The sequence below is a fragment of the Bactrocera neohumeralis genome, chromosome 4 (genome assembly GCF_024586455.1).
Source record: "Bactrocera neohumeralis isolate Rockhampton chromosome 4, APGP_CSIRO_Bneo_wtdbg2-racon-allhic-juicebox.fasta_v2, whole genome shotgun sequence".
NCBI classification, from domain to species: domain Eukaryota; kingdom Metazoa; phylum Arthropoda; class Insecta; order Diptera; family Tephritidae; genus Bactrocera; species Bactrocera neohumeralis.
The window spans coordinates 9367645-9388558 of record NC_065921.1 but is presented as its reverse complement, the minus strand read 5'-3'; the positions used below and the strand labels follow the sequence as shown (position 1 = coordinate 9388558).

General features: G+C 36.5%; 1 protein-coding gene across 2 annotated transcripts in view; it reads left to right on the top strand.

Annotated features, from left to right (window-relative positions):
* LOC126755402 (protein dead ringer) overlaps positions 1 to 20914 on the top strand; it is an 86008-nt gene that overhangs the window by 19024 nt on the left and 46070 nt on the right. For both annotated transcript variants that reach the window (XM_050467953.1, XM_050467952.1), the window contains exons 2-5: positions 13166 to 13464; positions 13576 to 13714; positions 15794 to 16211; positions 17056 to 17156. In XM_050467953.1, coding sequence (XP_050323910.1) covers positions 13166 to 13464; positions 13576 to 13714; positions 15794 to 16211; positions 17056 to 17156 — 957 coding nt within the window. The remainder of the gene's footprint in view (positions 1 to 13165; positions 13465 to 13575; positions 13715 to 15793; positions 16212 to 17055; positions 17157 to 20914) is intronic.

Genomic DNA, 20914 nt, shown 5'->3' with positions numbered 1-20914 from the left:
CGACACATACCTATGCGCATATTTATTTGTGTTTGTGTGCATTTATGAATAACTAAGTAGATAAAGTAACATTGTTGCAATGCGGTTGATTCTGCAACTGCTTTTATGCAAAGATTAACACGAAACAAGAAGCGGCATAGCGAAAGATCTGGAAGGCATCTAGGAGGCGCTGAATGGACATTGGACAAACAACAACTTTTAGTACCTAAATTAAAGACATTCGCACATATCAATTTGTCTTCCGTCAAAATATGTCGGCTGCCTCTAAATTGGTCGCGCTCAATCTTGTATTAACGCGTTGGCGGTCTGCGCCTGCGCATTGTCTTTGTCGTGCCACTAAAGTACCGTACCTTCACGAAATCCTTTTCATTACACTGCAGCGTTCATACTTTGCTGCTATTTTCGGTAGTAAGTGATTTTCCGCGCTTATATTGCGAACAATGTTTCAAGGGTTTTATATGGAATTTCCTTTTTCTGGATTTATTATCGCCTTCATTTCGTTGCTCGCCCTTTTTTTCTTGCGTATTGTATTTAATTACACTTCGTAGTATGACAATTATGCATCCACATTTGTAACTCAATGAGTTCATTGGCATGTAGCATGTTGTGAGAATTGATTTTCAAAATTTTATGAGCACTTTCTCGGTTTTCAATATCGCACTTTGTTCGGCAATTTGTCGTTTTTCGTGGAAAAAGCAATTTATGCAGTGATTAAAGACTGATTTATTTTAGTACATAGTTGGATAAGTAATAAAACTTACAAATTTTTATGGGTTACACTACTATGAGCAAAAAATAGTAAGACTTTGTTCATAATTTTTAAACTCTTAATTTATTCTTCAAAATCAATGACGTTCCCCGCAAAGTAATCCCCCTTGGCCAGAATACACATGTACCAACCTTCTTTCCAACCCTCGAAACAGTTGTTAAAGTCAATTTCCGGAATAGTTTTCAATGCTAGCGATCCTTACTTAATGTCTTCAATAGTCAGAAGTCACACGGAGCTAAATAAGGCGAAGCGGCACGATATTGGTTGAAAATTTGGCGTAAAACTCACCAAGAATCAATGCAGTATGCGACGGTGCATTATCGTGGTGCAAAAACCAAAACTTGTCGGCCCATAATTCCGATCTCTTTTTACGAATAGCTTCGCAAAAACGACGCATAACACTCAAAGAGTATCACGATATTCGGCAGATTGATTGTCTGTTCCCAGGTCATAAACCATATATCCAAGACTCATCGCCAGTAATAATACGTTTCATGACATCCTGGTAGCGGGAAGGCAGGCCCAGACGGTAACGCGGAGCTGTTGGAAGCAATCGTGCTTTACCTTTTACAGCCCCAAAAGATCTTTCGAAATGGTTTTCACTGATCCTTTCGATATTCCAACAATGCCAGTTAGATCTCTGACTGTTAATCGTGGATTCTCAAGTACCAATTCCTTTATTTCATTGACGTGTTGATCATCAGTTGATGTTGCTGTCCATCCTGGACGTACATTTTGAAAAGTTTTGGATTGCCTTAATCACGTAACCGATCTCCAGGTCCAGGATGATATCAGAAAAACAAAGTTTTCGGACGATAAGGAAGATTTATCCGCTTAAAATTACCTCAAATCCAAAAACCCAAAAAAATTATTACAACACGGGTCTTGCTGAAAAATCTTTTATTTTTGTGAAAAAATGTATCCCTTTAAATGAAATCAGTCCTTATTCGTCAAATTAATTAAAGACTATGTTGAATATACTAATGAACTGATAAAGGCTGCTCCTGGATTTACCCCATCAGAAATTTGTGAATACTTACACATATTGTAGGTTCGATTTGGCAATATCCGAAGTATATATTGGAAACTAAAAAGTAAGCAAATTTGAAAAATTTGTCCCTCTAGATTGAGCTAGAAGTGAAATATAGACAACTAACCCATGTATAGCTAAACGCGAGATTTTCCAATAAGTGTCAATGATTTCTGTTATTAAAAAAAGGACCCTAATTGTTGACGAAATTCAAATGTTTCAAGTTCATTCAATGTCACAATTTCTTGAAATAATCGAATCTCCAAACTTTTCTCGCAATAATTCGTTTGTTGCACATGATGTGCGGCACGTAGCCTCGTCTTGTTGGAACCAGCTGCTGTCAAGATCAACTTCTTTTAATGGCAGCCATAAAAAGCTGGTTATCATCGATCTGTACCGCTCTCTATTGACAGTAATGATGTTACCATCTTCACTTCGAAAGAAGTACGGACCGATGATTCCACCAGACCAAAAACCACACCAAACTGTCAATTTACGTGAATGGAATGATTGTTCATGAATAATTTGTGGATTTTCTTCGCAGCTGAATCCACATTTTTGTTTATTTACCGCACCACTCAGATGAAACCGAGCCTCTTCGTCGAAGATAATTTTCTTAAAAAAATCGTTATCGTTTTCAAGTTGTTCCAAGGCAAAATCAGCAAATTTAAGACATTTACGTTGGTCCAATGGCTTCAGTTTTTGAGTGAGAACAATTTTATATGGACGCAAGCCCGAATCCTTTCTCAAAATGCGCCAGGTTGTGATTTGAGACAGTACCATTTCTTGAGAACGTCTGGGAATGAACAAATTACGGTCTTCAGCAACACTTCCCTAAACGGCAGCAATATTTTCATTACTTCAAGCGGTTCTTTGACTTATTGGCACTTGAACATTATCTGAAGAAAATGTACGCTCGAAATTTTCAAGAGTTCGACGAATAGCAAGCATAGCTGGACGACTATCTATATCTTTCCATAATGAATTTGCAACCATTACTGTCACTGTCATCGTTAGTTTTTGACCAAAATTCTCGAAAGACAAGTTTTGGAAACCAATCAAATGTTCTTCTTCTTCCTTATTGGCGTGGACACCGCTTACGCCATTATAGCCGAGTTTACATCGCCGAAGGCAGTTGTGTCATTTTCAATGAGGTTTTTTTTTTTATATGGAGGTTCCTAAACCCATCGCACAACCCTAGAGAGCAATGATTCTTCTTCTCACTTTAGCTCGCCTTCAAGCGGATGTTTTTTGGCTACCCAGAGGACACTTGGTCTAAGACCAGAAGTCGTGAGCTGATTGAGCCATATGTAGAAAAATGGTTCTGGTCACCCATAAGTGAATGGCGCTCAGAGAACTTTCCTCACTTGCGCGAACTTCTACACATGGCTCCTTCTTCAATCTACCAACTGTTTAACTAAAAACTAAATGTAAAATTTTGAAAAAAAAATTGCTGAAGCACAAAGTGTCATCACTTTTGAATTAAAAAAAAATTAAAAGTATGATTTAAGAAATCCAAATACTAATTTTCATTCCGGTCAAATCGGTTAGTAATTAAGGAATTATACGTAACTACACGAAAGCTCAAAAATCCACTAATTTCAACAATATAATTTTCGAAATAAAAATTCTCAAACAATTAGCGAAGGAAATTGCGTCTAAATTTCAAAATCGTAATGGATTTTTCGCTTAAAATAAAATCAAGAAAAATTGCAACGACACTTTCGCAACGCTATTAAACTTTTATGCAACACATTTTTTGTAATTAGTACAAAATAGTAAATTATTTTATTTATGCCGGCGTGCATTTCGGTGATAAAATGTCAAAGCGTCAATGGGCGAGCAACTACGAACACACACACGTACATAAAAATATGAATTTTTATACTGCAATATAATTTGTGGGCGATTAGCAAAGACCCTGTAGGAAAAATGTGGCGACAAATACGCTAACAGTATGTTTCAGTTGCTAATACTCACTTGCATGCAGTAGTTGTAGCCACAGGTGCATGCGCATATCTATATATTTATGTATGTATATACATATGTATGTATATGTGTATTATTATACATATATACACGTGTGTTATGTAGTACGAATTTGTCGATAAAATTGAAATAAATTTTCATTAATATTAAAAGTCATTAAAGCGCGCTGCCTTATCGCCTCCACACTTCGTACTCATGAGCAGCGCCGTCGGCCAGCGCATGGCCCCAAAAACGAAATGCACTTCGCACAAACACAAACAAGTGACGGTTGGTGGGCACGTGTGTGTGTATGAGTGCCATGGAGGTAGCAATAAATATTTATATGTGTGTATGTGTGCTTTTGGCACAAATGATAATTAAAGTTTCATGTAAATTAAATTTTTCACGTTGCGAGCGGCACAAACACACACACACACATGCAGGCATAAACAGGCGCCGAGGTGAGTGAGTGAGTAGCGTGGTATTTTTAGTTTTATTTGTTGGAAAATATAATGTTGCTTAATAAATTAAAATAAAAGGAAGAAGCAGCAATGTATGCAAGTCGTCGCAGTGCAATTACTTAGTTGTATACATGCGGACATACATATGTAAATGTGCATGTATGTACGTGTTTTTAACATTTGTATGGCTTGCATTACATTTTTGCAATTTATGTGCAAGTTTGTAGGTTAGAATTGTTCCACGATGTTAATAATTGAATAGCGATAAAATCAAATGTTGATTTGTATGTACATACATATGTATGCATGTAAGTATGTATAGCCGAGTGTACATGGGCTTGTTTGCAATTTCAATTAAGTATGTAGTTAAGTAAATAAATGTGATTTTCCGGCTCCAGTCACACAATCGCTTGATATTGTAGAAATTTATATAAAAAAATTTATTGTAATTTAATATAGTGTGTTAAAAAAAACCGTTATAAATTTCCGTTTCTGATTTGCTTGATTTTATGTGATTTTTGTGACCATAAAAAATATTTATTGCAATTACTCACGCTGATTTCTAGTAGCTAGTTCCCCTATAATACTTCATAACTTGAAAATATGTTTATCTATGTGGTATAAACTGCCAAACGAAGTGAAAATTATTTATTTTTCTTGAATTTTTTAAGAAAGTAGCCAAAATTAGTTAAAAGTATTATTTATTTTTTTTTTTAATTGAAAGTTTTAATAAATAATGGCTTCATAATATAGAGCTATGTCTTGCCTAAATATGAAAAAAAAAAATAATAATTGCGGTTCCACGGAAGCTTTGATCAGTTTCCCAAATACAAAAGACTCTATACATGAACTTGATTTGAGTGATGAGTTTGTATGACAGCTATGTGCTATAGTGTTCCGATCTGCAAAATTATAGATGGAGACTATAGCGTTGCCCTTTACAATTCTCTATACCGATTTTTGTGATGATAGCTCGTCAAATAAAAAAGTTGTCCATACAAGGACATGATTTTGTTCGTTCAGTTTGTATGACAGCTATATGCTATTGTGGTCCGATCTAAATAATTTTCTCGAATATTGTACCGTTGCCTTCGACATTCATTCTTACCAACATTCATGAAGATACCTTTTCAAAATTAAAAGTTGTCCATATAAGAACTAGATTTTTATCGATCAATTTGTGTGGCAGCTATAAGCTATTGTGATCCGATCTGAATAATTTCTTGTAAGATTATATCGTTCCCTGCAACATTCATTCATACCAACTTTCGTGAAGATATCTCTAGAAATAAACAAGTTTCTCATACAAGAACAGGTTTTTGATCGTTCAGTTTGTATAGCAGCTATATGCTATTGCCGTCTGATTTAAACAATTTTTCTGAAAACGGTAGCGTTGCATTCGACATTCATCCATGCCAACTTTCGTGAAGAAATTATTTCAAATAAAAAAGTTTTCCTCACAAAGATGTGATTTAGATCGTTCAGTTTGTATGGCAGCTATATGCTATAGTGGTCGGATCTGAACAATTTCTTTGAAGTCTGTACGGTTCCCTTGGACACTAATCTGTTCCAAATTTGGTAAAGATATCTCTTCAAATAAAAAAGTATTCTATACAAAAAATGGATTTTGATTGATCAATTTGTGTGCTTCTCAAGCTTCACTGAAACCTATGACTTCTTTAAGAAAAATATTAAAATATTCGTATAATTGTATAATATACACATATGTATATGATACCTTATTCAAGTACAACTGGTTTAGAAATTTGCAATTTTGAAAAAAAAATACACAAAGAAATCGTACCTTTTTTTATTTGGAATAATTAAAGTATTTTATTGCTATCATTTGAAACACAATTTCGCTCGTCCTTTGCATGACTTTCAGCAACAACTCAACTGTTGCTAAGCAGCTAATCAGTTGAACACCCAAACACCGCCCGATTGTGTGAGTATTTTGTATTTTTTCTTAGCAACTCTGCAGCACAAATGATGCATCTTACAGCTATTCTTTATGTTATTGTTGCATAGTTCATTGTTTTTGTTATTTTTTGAAGGGCAATACGCCATTGCCGTCACAACACGTCTGGTTTCGCGCTTGCCTCGTGGCGCGCAGAATTTCTGCTAATAATCTTGGCCAGTTCAAGGGCTAGCTTATGCAGCCACCAACAGTCGGCGAAGAGCCAAAAGCCACTAGGCTGGCCGAAATGAAACAACCTGGACGCGCCGGACGATCAGTCAACCAGTCAAGCGGTCAGCTAGACTGGCATTCAGCCGTCACCAGAACGCTGTTGCACTTGTTCTTCACGATCGGCGCAATGTGTGAACGGTAGTTAACGCTTGGCTGCTGCTACTTGTTGCCAGTTGTTGTTGTTGTTGCTGCCGTTCAATACTTTGTCTGCTTTAGTTCGCAAAGCGTTCGTTGCAGCAAAATTCGCGCGAAACTTCAAAGCATTCGTTGGAATATTCGAAAAATATTCAAAAGCCGCAGCGTTGCAATCAATCGCCGCGCAGCCGGTAAAGCACATGGCACGACGACGGAAGGTGTCGATATCAACGGCTGGCCGATCGGCCGGTTAGTCAGAGGCTCGCTCGCTTGCTTGCTTCTTCGCTCTTATTGGTATTTAACACATGTGCTGCATATGCATGAGAGTGTGTGTGTGTGTGGTTGCAACAAAGCCGAGCATGAATCGACGCAGCTGCTGGCCGATATTGTTGCTGTTGTTGCCATATTGCTAGCCGTGCGGCAAAAGGCGACGTTGATCTGACCAACAGGCTAGGCTCTAAATGCCAAATGCCATTAATGGGCTAACCGTCGCTTGCCATTGCTGCTGTTGTTGTTGTTGTTGCCCGCTTGTTCGCTGGATATTTCGCGTATGCATTTTTCGTATTTAAATTGAAAATTCCCAATTTGCAATAGTCACAGTTGCGCTTAATTTGCACCTCTCTGCACTTCAAGCATAAACGGCGAAAATAAAAACATTGCAAAACAACAACAACAACAACAGCAGTAATAACAACGACAGCAACATAAAGCGCAATAACAACAACAATGTGAGTAATATAACTACGGCAAGCATGTCGACTGGTCAACTGGTCAACCAACTTGTCGGCCAACAAGGTACACACAGACAGCGCAGCACAACAACTTGCAACATGCTGTGGCAACCAAGTGAACCAAAGGATGATGCGAAACAAAATATTTTAATCAAAACAAGAAACTGAAGCTATAAAAAGTTTAAAAATATGTGTATGGCAGCTACATATATGCTATAGTGGTCCGATCTGATAATTTGCATAGGAGATTCTAGCGCTTTCTTATATAATTTTCCATACCAAGTTTCATGTAAATATCCCGAGATTCAATTTCAGGAATCAAGCAGTCGGTTATCATAAGGGTAGCCATTAACGAAACGTTCTTAATTTTTGAAGAAATATGGACGGATGATTACAACGGCCCACAAACCACGTCAAATTGTTGTTGTTTTTTGGTTGAAGTGTCCGCTCTTCAACCTCTTGAGGTTGCTCTTCATCTCAAATGCTGCAATTTTGCTTGTTTACGTACCCATTGAGCCAGAAATGGGCCTCGTAGCTGGACAAACTTTGGCTCGGAACTTTTCAAGAGCCCATAGAGCGAAGCGATGTCGCTTGGGAAGGTCGAGCGGCTTCAGTTCTTGCACAAGCTGTCTTTTGTACGCTTTCATTTTAAGATCTTGACGTAAAATGCGCCAAGTCATTCAATATATCAGTCCGAGTTGCTGAGAAAGGCGCCGAATAGAGGCTTCACTGTCTTCGTGTACACTCTTAGCGCTCATGACGCTCAGACGCTTGACACGACTCACGCGTGATCTGTCAAAAAAAAGGTTATTGAAAATAGTACCTCTACTTGAATCACCCGTTACATATTTTAAAGAGTCTATACAGTTTTCATCTGGGTGTTACAAACTTCGTGGCAAGTACTAGTACGATTATTAACGAATTTTACGTTTGTTTCGGTAGACCTTAGGCAGTAAGGCTTACTTAGCGGTTTCGAAAAATACAGTTATGTGGGAGGAGGGCGTGTTCATACATAATTTTTATCTTGTATAGAAGAGCAGAGTCAATGTTTAGGCGAGTTTAGGTGAGATAGTGAAAGATATGCTTTATTTTTAGAAGACTCTCCATTTTTCCCAGTTCCAGGTTCTTATACTGTCAGGTCAAATATCAGTTTATCATTTCACATTTCGATCATTTTATATATATGCAATTGTATACCCACCTAGTAGTGCTGTTTAAGTTCAATATAGCAAGATCCTTTCACTTTTGGTTTACTGGGTCATCGATTAGGTATCATTGTGCGCGCTCTGATCGTTCCAACTTCACACATTTCCATGTGGTGCCACTATTATGTCTGTATAAATTTACTTACACACATACACATATGCCTCCAAACTATCATATCTATCTAGATATGTATTCATACTTAGTGGATACTAGCCACTGCCGAAAGGATGGGTGGAGATGCTAAGTGGTTGCGATGTGATCAACAAATTTGAACTATCAACACATTGCAACATATGTGCATAGTATGGCAACACTCACACACATATGCCTTCGCATACATACATACATACTATACTCGTACATAATAACATTTGTAATAAGCAGACGTCGCCGTCGCCGTACCAGACGAGTATTACCGAGCACAACGATCGAGATTCCGTAAACCCAAATCCTAAGCGCTTCAGCCGCTGCTTGCCTGGCACTGCAACGCTTTACATATGCAGCTATCTATGTGTATATGAACGTCTAGTTTGGCAGTGTGGCTCATCAAGCAGCCAACATTGATTAGGAGTAAGTTTAATGCAGCCGCCGCCTCAGACGCTGCTGCCGTGAGCGTGGAAGGTGGCGGCAATAAGCTAATAAGTTGATTGTTCGCTTGGCTCTCAGCTTGTAGCCAGCTTTGTTAGCCCTAGTCCGTTTGTGGCCGCTGTTGTCTAGCTAATTTGCTGCTTGGCATTTTCATGACTTTGCCGTTGCTGTTGTTGCTTTAGCGCAGCGCTGGTGTTGCAAATCTCAGCTATTGTGCACGGCACTTGTTTGCGGCTGCATGCCAAATGAACTAACGATTGATGATTTATATTTCAACTCGATTGATTTAATTGATTTCGGCTTCAAGCTTATTGCAGCTGATTTTGGGTCGAAAGTATTTGTTGCATTAAAAGTGTTGGTATTTTGGTGTTAATTCAACATACTCAGCATTTGTTTGTATGTGTGTATGGGAATTGATAGTTTATGTATAGTTGAACCTGAGTTGGGTGCGATTGAATTTTTTGCGCAACTGAAAAATTTATTCTTGACACACTTACAATTTTTATTATATTTTTAGTTATTTTAGGTATTTATATTGTTAATTTTGCTGAAAAAAAATTATGGTAATGAATAAATGCAAACTGGAATTTTTTAATTCTTAATTTATTAATTTTTATTAATAAATAATTAATTTTTAAAAAACAAAAGCTTTGATATTTGACTTTTTAACAAAATTTTGAGATTAAAGGTGTGTCAAAAAAAAAATTGACGAAATATTTATATCACGGGGTATGCGTCTGGTCCCCCTGCTAATGAACTGCTAATTTTTAAAATCGGTGATTTTGCGAAATTTCCATGGACCACTTGACGTGGTTTGACCCAGGTGTAAATACAAAAGTTGTAGATGCTGTCCTCGAAACACTTTTTACAAGCAATATTCGATCGACTGAAAACGGCAATTTCCAAATCTAGTGGTTGATCGATGATATTCATTACGTTTTTGGTCACAATTGTAGCTTGATGCGATGGTGCATTAACATCGTGTAAAATCCATGCATTGTTCTTCCACAATTCTGGCCGGCCGCCTCAATACGGCCAAATAGAACTTCTTATTGACCGTCTGTTCTACGGAACAAATTCATGTTGCAGCACTTTGATTTTTGAGCGGCTTTGGGATGCTTTTTTTTTGGTTTCGGCTCGTTTTTTCGTCTCCATTGCGATTATTGTTGACTTGTTTGCATGCTGCATCCACAAACCCATTTCTCATCGGCAGTTATAATGCTCTCCATGAATGTGGAATCGGAATTCTCACGCTTAAGTATATCCAAAGAGACCTGTTTACGGTACCCTTTTTGAAAAAAAATTGCATGCAGTCGAGCAAGAACGCGTTTCACCCCCTAAATATCCACCAAAATCATTCCAACGGACTCGCGAGAGATGTCGAGCTCTCTTGCCATCTCTGTAACACTTGCCTGCCGATGTTCAAGCATCATATACTTCACTTTTTTTAATATCTATTTTCATCAGTTGAAGAGGTTTGTGCCACACGTAGGCTTCTGTTTATGATAAAACTTAATCAGCGTTAGCCTCTTCCAACAATCGCACCGATTCCGCACACAAGTTAAATTCGGTTGCACCGAAGGGATGAACCCTGCAAAAATCCACGTTTTTCTTATACTTGATTTTGATCGATCACTTTGGTGTGGATGTGAGCAGAATATTCTGTGTAAGAACGTTCTCTGTGGGCATTCCGTGAGAATAGTTTGTGTGTTTTCCATTATGCCTAGGTGAGATATAAATTCTCGAATGTATGTATGTACATCTCTCATCTTTCTCTGGACAGACAAATTTTCAGATGATTAAAAACAAATCTCGTGTTTCTGCAATCCTTAAGTTTCTTTTTAGATTTTCATAAAAATATGTTTCGAGCGCGGTTGAAATGTCACCATAAAAATATGTTTCGAGTTGAAATGTCACCTCAGGTTCAGCTATAGTGTCTTGGCATTTAAACGCGTTTTTCTCAAAACTTCTTTTCCAATTGGTGAGACAAATAACTTTGACTTTTTTTTTGTTCAAATTTTGAAAATAACTAATAATTATGTTAATTTTATAAATATTGATTACTCTTTAAATGAGGAAAAGTTTAATTACTAACCCCAAAAAAATTAATCAAGCCATACATACTCGTATAAATCTTTACATATGTACATACATATACTTACATACATGCATATTATTATGCCTGAGCATACATACATATGTACATGTATGTACATATATATTTTTACATTAAACATTTTGAAATTTGAGTGATGAAGGGAAACAGTGCGTGTGACATTATACATCATTCGTCGTGTACAAATTTAGTATGTTGTAAACAAGCATTACTTAGGCATCGCCTTTGCGAGTTCAATGAACGCTAAATGAATTTGGCACAAGTTCTTGAAATATGAAGAAACTAATAATAAACAATGACAGACTTCGCAAAAGAGTCGAGTAAGAAATGGCACATTCATTAAGCGCCGTTGCTTATGGCGCGATTCCCCTATACCAAATATTGCATTGCAGACGAGACCTAAAATTATATAATAAATATTGTTCTATATTCATGCCAAAAGGATAAAAAGAGGGGTACACATTCTGTATTTGAATAAATATATTTTAAATAAAAGTTATATTATGAAATTTAACATACAATTTTCGAGACACCTTTATATATATATTGCGCTCATATGTATGAAAATGAAAATAATTTTGTAATAAATAATTCGGGATCCCGAGGTCTGTTTTCAAAAATCGCGAAATTTCAGAATTTTATAAATGCACAAAAAACAAGCATTCTCATTAAACAATCGCTTCCAAAAAATTTCGGGATCCCGAAATCGCTTTTTTGAAAATTCCGCAATTTCGGGATCCAGTAAATGCAAACACAAATGCGACACTTTTATTAAACTGACGCTTTCAAAAATTTTCGGGATCCCTTAATCGCTTTTTGGAAATCCCGAAATTTCAGGATTTTGTAAATGCACAAAAAGCAAGTAATCTCATTACACTGGCGCTTCCAAAAAATTTCGGGATCCCGAAATCGCTTTTTGAAAGTCCCGAAATATCGGGATTCTGTAAATATCCACAAAAAAGACACTCTCTGGGATCCAGTAAATGCAAACACAAATACAAAACTCTCACTAAACTATCGCTTACAAAAATTTTCGGGATCCCGAAATTGAAATTTTAAAATACGAAAATTTCGGGATTCATTAAATGCAAACACAAATACGGCACTCTCAGTTAACTGTTGCTTTCAAAAACAAAAGCAAACAGTGCTAGCATGTCGATCATAACTCATTAATGGTCTACCAATGCAACACAACAACGACAGCAACAACAGCAGTGCAACACTCTGCAGTCACTTTTTTAGGACCCAATGACCGTTCGGTCTTGTTGATGACGATTATAATGATGCGGCTGCGCGACAATCTAAAATTGTTTGCAATTTATGCAAAAATCACGTTTGAATTCGATTATGCCGCAAATGCATGTGGAAGGAAGTGAATAACAAAAGAGTGAAAGAATCCAAAAAAATTGTGGCAAACAGAATAATTTGCGTTAAAGTGTAATAAGAAATGTGTATTTTGCTAAAGTGACGCTTGAGCACAGCGTTCATATGCCACATAGCCTGTTGCTTGTCGCCTGCCGCCTCATTGCTGTGGCATGTTGCATGTAGAATGCTAAATGTTGAACATAACAACTGCACTCGACTTGTCGCAGTGGGTTGCAAATGTTGATCGATCGTTAGCTGGAATCCACGCGACCTCAGTGCGCGCTGGTGCTCTATGCTGCCACAACCCCAGCCTGCTCTCCACCACCGCTAGTGCTGTCTGCCTCCAGAGTGTCGTTCGATTTGTTTGCCGTTCTAAGTGCTTCATTTGTTTTGCTGCTAGAAGTGTTTCTGCGCGTGTTTTATGTATGCGCTTTGTAGCCTGTGTGTGTGTGTGTGCGTCTAGTCTTAATGTGTTTTCATGTTGCACCAAATGATTGCAATCAATTTAATAATCACTTTATGCCATTTGTTCTTAACTCTTTGCCTGCTGCTTCCTCTTCCTTTTCTTCTTCTCTCATTATTTATTTGCTCTGCATTTTTATTTACAGTCTCGTGACGTCGCATCCGATGATGATATACGCGATTGCGATTCTATCGATGCCGATCATCATGTAATTCGTGCAACACGCCTGAATGTCGCAACATTGAAACGCCAACATAGCAGCAACAGCAACAACAAAAACAGAAATATTCATAGCAATAATCATAATAGCAATAACAACAACAACAGCAACAATACATTTGTTGGTGATATGAGTTTTGGTGGCAACGCCGGCAGTGTCAGTCTTGGTGTTGGCAGTGGTATGGGTGTGCGCAGTCCCGATCATCACGCTGATCTTCAAATGAGGTAAATTAATTAAGTGCGAATTTTAGCAGAAATTATCCTTTGCTCTTGACTTTGTTGTTAATATAAAATAATTTTCCTTGTTTTCCCGCTTTGTTGTTGTTGTATTTTCAGTCATCATCACCAGTTCCCCACAAATCATCCGCTAAATGCGCTCAGCAATTTCATGGGCATCGGCGGTCTACATGGCATTCCAAATCTACCACACAACGATGTCCTGGAGAAGTTAAAGATGCAAGTTCGTGATTTCAAGGTGGGTCTAATGGTGTGTGTGTTGTTGTACGATACCCAATAAATTTATAAAGAAAAATTAAAATTGTTAAAAGGAGTTATCATACACATAACCTAAAATCCAAATTCCACTATTCTTCAAAACAAATTTTGTTTAGATTAGGTTAATCTGGTAGCCCAATAAACCACACATAGATCAGTTTTGGTCCTTTGCGATACCAGATGAGAGTTCATATGCTAGATTCAAGAGGGGTAGTCTTCCTTTAGGACGCCTGCGATAGACGCGAATTTTAACAGCCTCTGCAGCCTTACTATCGATACCTCCCCCAGTGTATCATACCGTGGGGACCCCAGATGCTTACAGCGTAGACCAATGTGTGACAAGTGCACAAGAGATACTCCATTCTTTGATTTTTCCGCTCAAAAATTAATTTTTTTCTTTTAATTCTTACACGATCGAGGAAAGCCTGTATCGGGTATTCGAAAAACTTAAGATCCCATAACCAAATTTTGGGAGAGTTTAATCTTAGTTTGTCCTTCTAATCTAGTTTGCCGAATAACTTACTAGATCTTGACTTTGATCTCATTCACATTACATAGTTTAGGTTAGTTTGTGTCGTAGAATTGATCCTCGAGCCAAAGGTAGTGCTGATCTCTCTTGAACAACCGCAAATTTTGCTCCTTGGTGATATCCAAAAAATATTAAACATGAAACTCTAGATCCTGAAAGAATGTCGAAGCGTTTTGAACTTACCACACATTGTTTTAGGTGATTCATAAAAATCCCAGCCACTTCGCTGGGTTCACAGAAGTTACGTTAAGTTAGGTAAAAAGGCTTTTTCCTGAGGCCAAGTATGACAACCGTGATATTTGACTTTTGTCTGACAAAAACTGGAAAGTAGAGGAGAAAATTCCTCCCTGAAATTTTGACAAGTTGCGTTCTCTAAAGTCGTTAGTCTCACCATGAAAGTTCCAATGACAAGGTGCCCTGTTAGGATACCTATGATTGCGGCAATGTGAACCTTGCTAAGAACGAGTAGTTCCTATGTCTTTTTATGTTTCACTCTAGCCCAGAAGGCTTCGCAACCCCAGATGTTCGGATTGCTGACCAACGCCTAGGTTATGTCTACCGAAATATTTCAATGTCAGTCTGAAAAGTTGGGCAATAGGAAAGAAAGTGCCTAGATGTTACCACCTCGCTTTCCGCCATACTGCTTTACAAAAAAGCACCCGACAAGACATTCGGTCGCACTGGATGTTCACTCTTCTTCTTCTTACTAAAAACTTTGGAGAGACTAATGGACTACTACATAAGGGGGCGCATTCCCAGGGACCATTTGTACGGCAAGTCAGTAGATACTGCCCTGCATACTACCGTGCCATGCCTTGAGGAAGCCATTAGGATTAAGGAATTCGCTGTTGGGATCTTCATTGATATAGAGGGAGCTTTCAATGACGTCCTGCCGGCAGAAGTTGTAACTGTTCTGGACGGTCTTGGGGTTGAATCCAACCTCAAACACCTAATTTTCAATGGGGGAACGCACGTGCTCAACGAAATCAGACATCATACCAAGCTGGCGGGAATGAAAATTAAAAATCTGTGCAAATTTTTATTGGCTACTAAGCGTTTTGCTAATTTATAAGTTCGAATACAGGAGTTGTTCTTTCAGCCATCTAACTTGACCTGACCTAGTGTTCATTCAGAGCACCTACAATTGCGGCAAGATTGACTTTGCTAAGACTATATAGTTCAGAGGGCTACTCACGATTTACTGGGGGTTCAGAAGTATCTCGCAGCGGCATAAGTTTCATAGAATTTCAAGCGCAACGGTATTCATTTCGAACCAAACGCCTCAGTTTAACATTTAGGTAATGCAGAGGTATTACATTGCCAAGTAAACAGTAACTATTTTTGAGTCAAAGAATGAATTAAAATGACGACATTCGCTGTTCACTGTGCCTGAAAACCTAATGTATAGATGCTTTCATATCAATCTAATCGAAATTATTAATTCATATGACCCCTATGCCCATTATCGACTTTGATTTTGGACACCCACACAAATATGGTAATTAACACGCTCTTTCTTCCATTGCGCAGGAACAAGATTATGCGGCTGCTGCGCATGCGGCTGCCTTTGGGCAAAACCTATTACCCACCAGCTTAAATCCCGCATTCTCACTGCCGCCCACGTCGATAGCACAGTTCGAGCATCGTGCACAGAGCCTGGCCGCACAAGCGGGGGGCGGTGGCAGTGGTATTGGTGGCAGCATTGGCGTTGCCAATGGCAATTCACAGAATTCACAACACACTGGTGGCAATAATGTGGGCGTGAGTGGAGCGTCGTGTCTGACGAATGGTGGCAACGGTTTGCTTGGTGGTGCTAACGGTAGCGGCGGCGGCGGCCCGGGTATGGGCAGTGGTGTCGGTGGCGTTGGTGGTGGTGGTGTTGGCGGTGCGAGTAGCGGTAATGGCGGCTTCTCATTCACCTCACCAACGGCGCCGAGCTCGAAGGACGGTGAGTAGTTAAGGGTTTTGATGAAATTAATTTTATTTTGATTCAAAAATATTTTTTTAGAATTAAACGTTTTTCACATTTCATGAAATTAAAAAAAAAAAATTAAATATATTAAATATAAATATAATATATTTTATTTAACTTTTTTTTTTTTTTGAAAAATTTAGAAAATTCTACTCTAATTAAGTTTTTCATACTTTCTTTCTGTTAATTAAAAAAAAAAAACTACTATATATTATTTTATTAAAATTTACTTTTTTTAAGATTATTTATTTAACATTTTTTTTATTAATTGAAGTTAATTAAAAAAAATATTTCATATTTTATTAAAATTTAGTTTTTGTTTTCAGAATATTTATTTAACATTTTCTTTTTATTAATTGAAGTTTTTGGTATCATATAAAAAGTTAATTTAATTAAATTTGATTTAATTTTTTGATTAATTAAATTAATATATTTTTTTATTACACTTGGTATTGATTTATTAAAATCGTACTATTTTTTAATAAATTCTAATCTTATTGAAATATTAAAAATTAAAAAAAAAATTGTGTTTAAAAATTTTTATTTTTCAAATTGTTAATTTTTTTGAGAATTTTTGAAACTAATAAAAATTGTAAATAATTCTTTTAACAATAATTAACTAATTAAAGAAATTTGTAATCCTAAAATTTAATAAAAAAAAATATAATTAATTAATTTTTAATTAAAAAATTTAATAAAATTAATTAATTAAAAAATTTTAATTCAAAAATTTTATAAAATGAATTAATTAAAAAAACTTTTTCGACTATATATTTTACTTACACTTTTCTATGTTTCTTTTTATTTCAATTGACTTTAGTTAACCCCGCCTCAAATTCTTCCACATCCAGCGAAGCTTCCAGTTCTTCACAGCAAAATAATGCCTGGAGCTTCGAAGAGCAATACAAGCAAGTTCGACAGGTGAGTCCTTTTTTATAAAAGTGTGATATTTTTACAAAAAAAGTATTAAAACAGTAGCGGTCAACAAAAAGCTTCGAAGAATTCAAAAAAAAAAAATGTTGTTTTTTGAATCTAATATAGGTAGTATAGGGTGCATATACTCTGCGGGGCATCTTTAGATTTATGCTTAACAAAATAGTTCAATTAGTTCGATTATCGGTTCTGTTAATCTGAATCTGACAATGAAAGCCACTATGTGATCTTAAAAACTGTCTTTTCTTTCTAAAGAATATTCGGGCATGTTGTGGAGGCGGCTTTCTATACAAAGCTGGATCTATTTCAGTTTCAGAGATGCGAAAGTCGTTGCCGAGATTCTCTCTTGCATGACGATCGTACTTAGCTATGATTCAAAGTGGAAATTAAAGGTTTTGGTGAACCTATTAAGATGATCCTGGACAGCATATTTCTATTATTATCTCTAATTATGGGGTGAATTCCAAGGAAGTCGAGTTTTTTCATATCGAATGTAACATATGTACATATATGTATGTAATATAGTATATTTAAAAATATTCTTCGAAAATTTGAAGCTGATACGGTCCAAGCCTTTAATAATTGTATCTCAGAGATCTCTGTAAAATTTCATGAAGAACGGTTGAGTAGTTCTGGAGAAATTTTGCCAAACGACTTCAAAAACACTGTTTCAAGAAAAGCACGTTCAAAGACGGCCAGCCTCAAGCGCACAAGTTCTCAAGGCTGTATCTCCGAAACTATTACTCGGATCAACTTGAAAATGTAGAACAATATTCTGGAGGTGTTTTAAAACCAATAAAGAAAATCTTTTTTTTGAAATCCACAAACCCATGTAACCCCTTACAAACTTTGAGTTATCTCGCCTAATTTTTGGATCGCCATTCAATAGGTTGTTGAACAGTTTGGACGTCATATTCATAAACCTTATTCTTTTCACCAGGAAAAATGCATGTTGATGAATATTCTATCTTGAGCCCTCAGCTCCGTTGTCAAACATCTCTTTTGGAAAATCTTTTTGATGTCGCTATGAATTCAGGTCTTTTGGTGCGAGTCATCTGTGTTCGCGTCGTTGAATACAACGCAAGTTACTTAACTTCTCTTTCGTATTTTAGTTTCAAAATCTGCAAAATATTTAAATTTTTCTTTTATATTTACAAAACTAACATTATTCCAAGAACTGAAAAATGAAATGCCAATTATTTGCCCCTTCAAAAACAGCTGCCCACTTGATTGGACCGTGCAAAATTGCACAGTAGCTTATAACCTTCGGTGCAATATGAACGGATTATGTGAAAGGATAATGGCAAAGGTGAAGCCGTTACTAACCACACCGAGACAGCACATACATACATAGACTGTAATAGTATAAATGTAAGACCCACTAGCGTCTGTACTAATACCAACCACAGCGATAACGAAAAAAGGCTAACCAAACTCGGTGTAACCGATAATCCACTTAATCCACCTACAAGCACGACCAACTCGTTTACCATACATACATATGGACATACAGTATACATAGGTACATCTATAGGCTTATTAGTCGAACAATGCCGAAGCAGTACAAAAATGCAACCAAATAAAATAGTATCTAATATCTTAAGACCGAGTAGCGGCTAACTAAAATGAATCTGAGGAAAATATAGAGAGGTCGTAAATATACAGACATATGTACATATGCAAATACATATTATACATTCTAATAGAGTAGGCACAAACTGGTTAGATCTCGTATTGCGGCGCAGCGCACTAATCCATCGCACTGTGCTAGCGAGTTAAGCCTACGAAAATGCACGAGATGAATGTTGCTGCAGGACGAGAAAGCAGATTTCATATGAGTAGGCTTACACTGTCATATAGTATAGTATATAATGTCTATAGATATGTACATATGTACATATGTGCGACTAGTCGTTGCTGTGTGTAACGAATTTGTGTTTATGGCAAATAAAATGTACCATACGGGCGCAACGGTAATCGCACGAACTAACAAACGAGTGAACTAAAAGACAATGCCGTGAGCTACAAATTAACCTCTTACAGCAACAACAAATTAATAGTTTGTGTAGTGAAGATTATGAAGATTATTATTGTTTTCGGGATCCCGAAGTATAGCTTTTACAGAAATCGATATTTTTTCGGTACTTACAAAATGCAATAAATAGAAAAATGTTGTGCAATATGTTCATATAAATATCGAATTTCGGGATCCCGTTTTTATTGGAAACGTAAACTTATTCACGGACACAAATTGCACGGTTTGCGCCTTAATAAATGAATATGTACGAGAAAAAAATATATTAAGAGATTATGATGTAATTCGGGATCCCGAATTATGAGTAATATGTAGGTATGTACCAGTAATACAAAAAAGATTGATATTTTTTCGACCCGTCCAATGTGCATAAAATGTTTATTAAAAAGAGATAATCTTGTAATTCGGGATCCCGAATCATGGGTATTATGTATCAATAATTGTTTTATTTATTTATTTATGAGCAAGCGGATTTTCAATCTCGGGATCCCGTTTGATAATGTTGTAATTCGAGATTCTGAACCAACAAGAGTGTTGAAAATTATACAATTAATTTCGAGATCCCGTTTGCACGTTTTGCGCCATATTAAATTCGGGATTCTAAACCAACAAGAGTTCTGGAAATCATACAATTAAAAAAATTTTAACTTCATAATACATGTTTAGATATAATATTAATTATCAATGTGAAAACAGTATACGAAGCCTTGGGATAAAATTTTGAATAAAAAATTTCGGGATCCCGAAATATATTTTCTGTGAAAAAGCATGAAGCTTTTGAAAAAAAAATTTGAACTTCAAAAAATTTTCGGGACCCCGAACTCACTCGAAATTTCGTTTTTCGAGATCTTAAAAATTCACGTTAAAAATATACGTTCTTGAAAACTGATCACAAAGCGTTTAGTAAAAAATAAAAAAATGAATTTACTCGAAATCTCGTTTTTCGGAATATTAAGGATTAACGTTAAAAATATATTCTTGAAAACTGAATGCATGAAAGCGTTTAGCAAAAAGTTTTTAATAAAAATGAAAAAACAATCGGGATCCCGAAATATATTTTCTGTGAAGAAAGAGTACGGAAAAGAATTTGATATATCAAAAAAATTTCGGGACCCCGAATTCACTTGAAATTCGGTGTTTGGAATCTTAAAAGTTGACGTTAAAAAATTATGTTCCTTGATAATTGTAAACAAAGCGTTTAGAAAAAATTAAAAAAAAAAATGAAATAAGAGTTTTCGGTATCCCGAAATATATTTTGAGTGAAAAAAGAATACAAAGCTTTTGGGAAAAAAATTTCAAATATCAAAAAAATTTTCGGGACCCCGAAAATTCACACGAAATCTCGTGTTCGGGATCTTAAGATTTAATGTAAAAAATGTACTTTTCTTGAAAACTGAAAAAAAAACGTTTAGTATAAAGTTTAAAAAAAAATTTCGGTATCCCGAATTCACTTTTTCAAAATCCCGAAGTGCCAACTTCGCACTTTAATGTTCACTGTTCGACATGTAATGCACAATTAGACAGCAACTACATATACCATCTCGCGCCCGCTCTCTCATCTGATCGCTTATTTATAGGACTTTAATGTTAAAAATCTGTTCAAGTTCTCACACGCCCATGAGCAAGCGAGCGGAGTAGCGTTCAATTAAAAACACAACCAACGCTTGAGGCGAACCGCATTGGCCCCCCCTCCATAACGCTAGATATAACA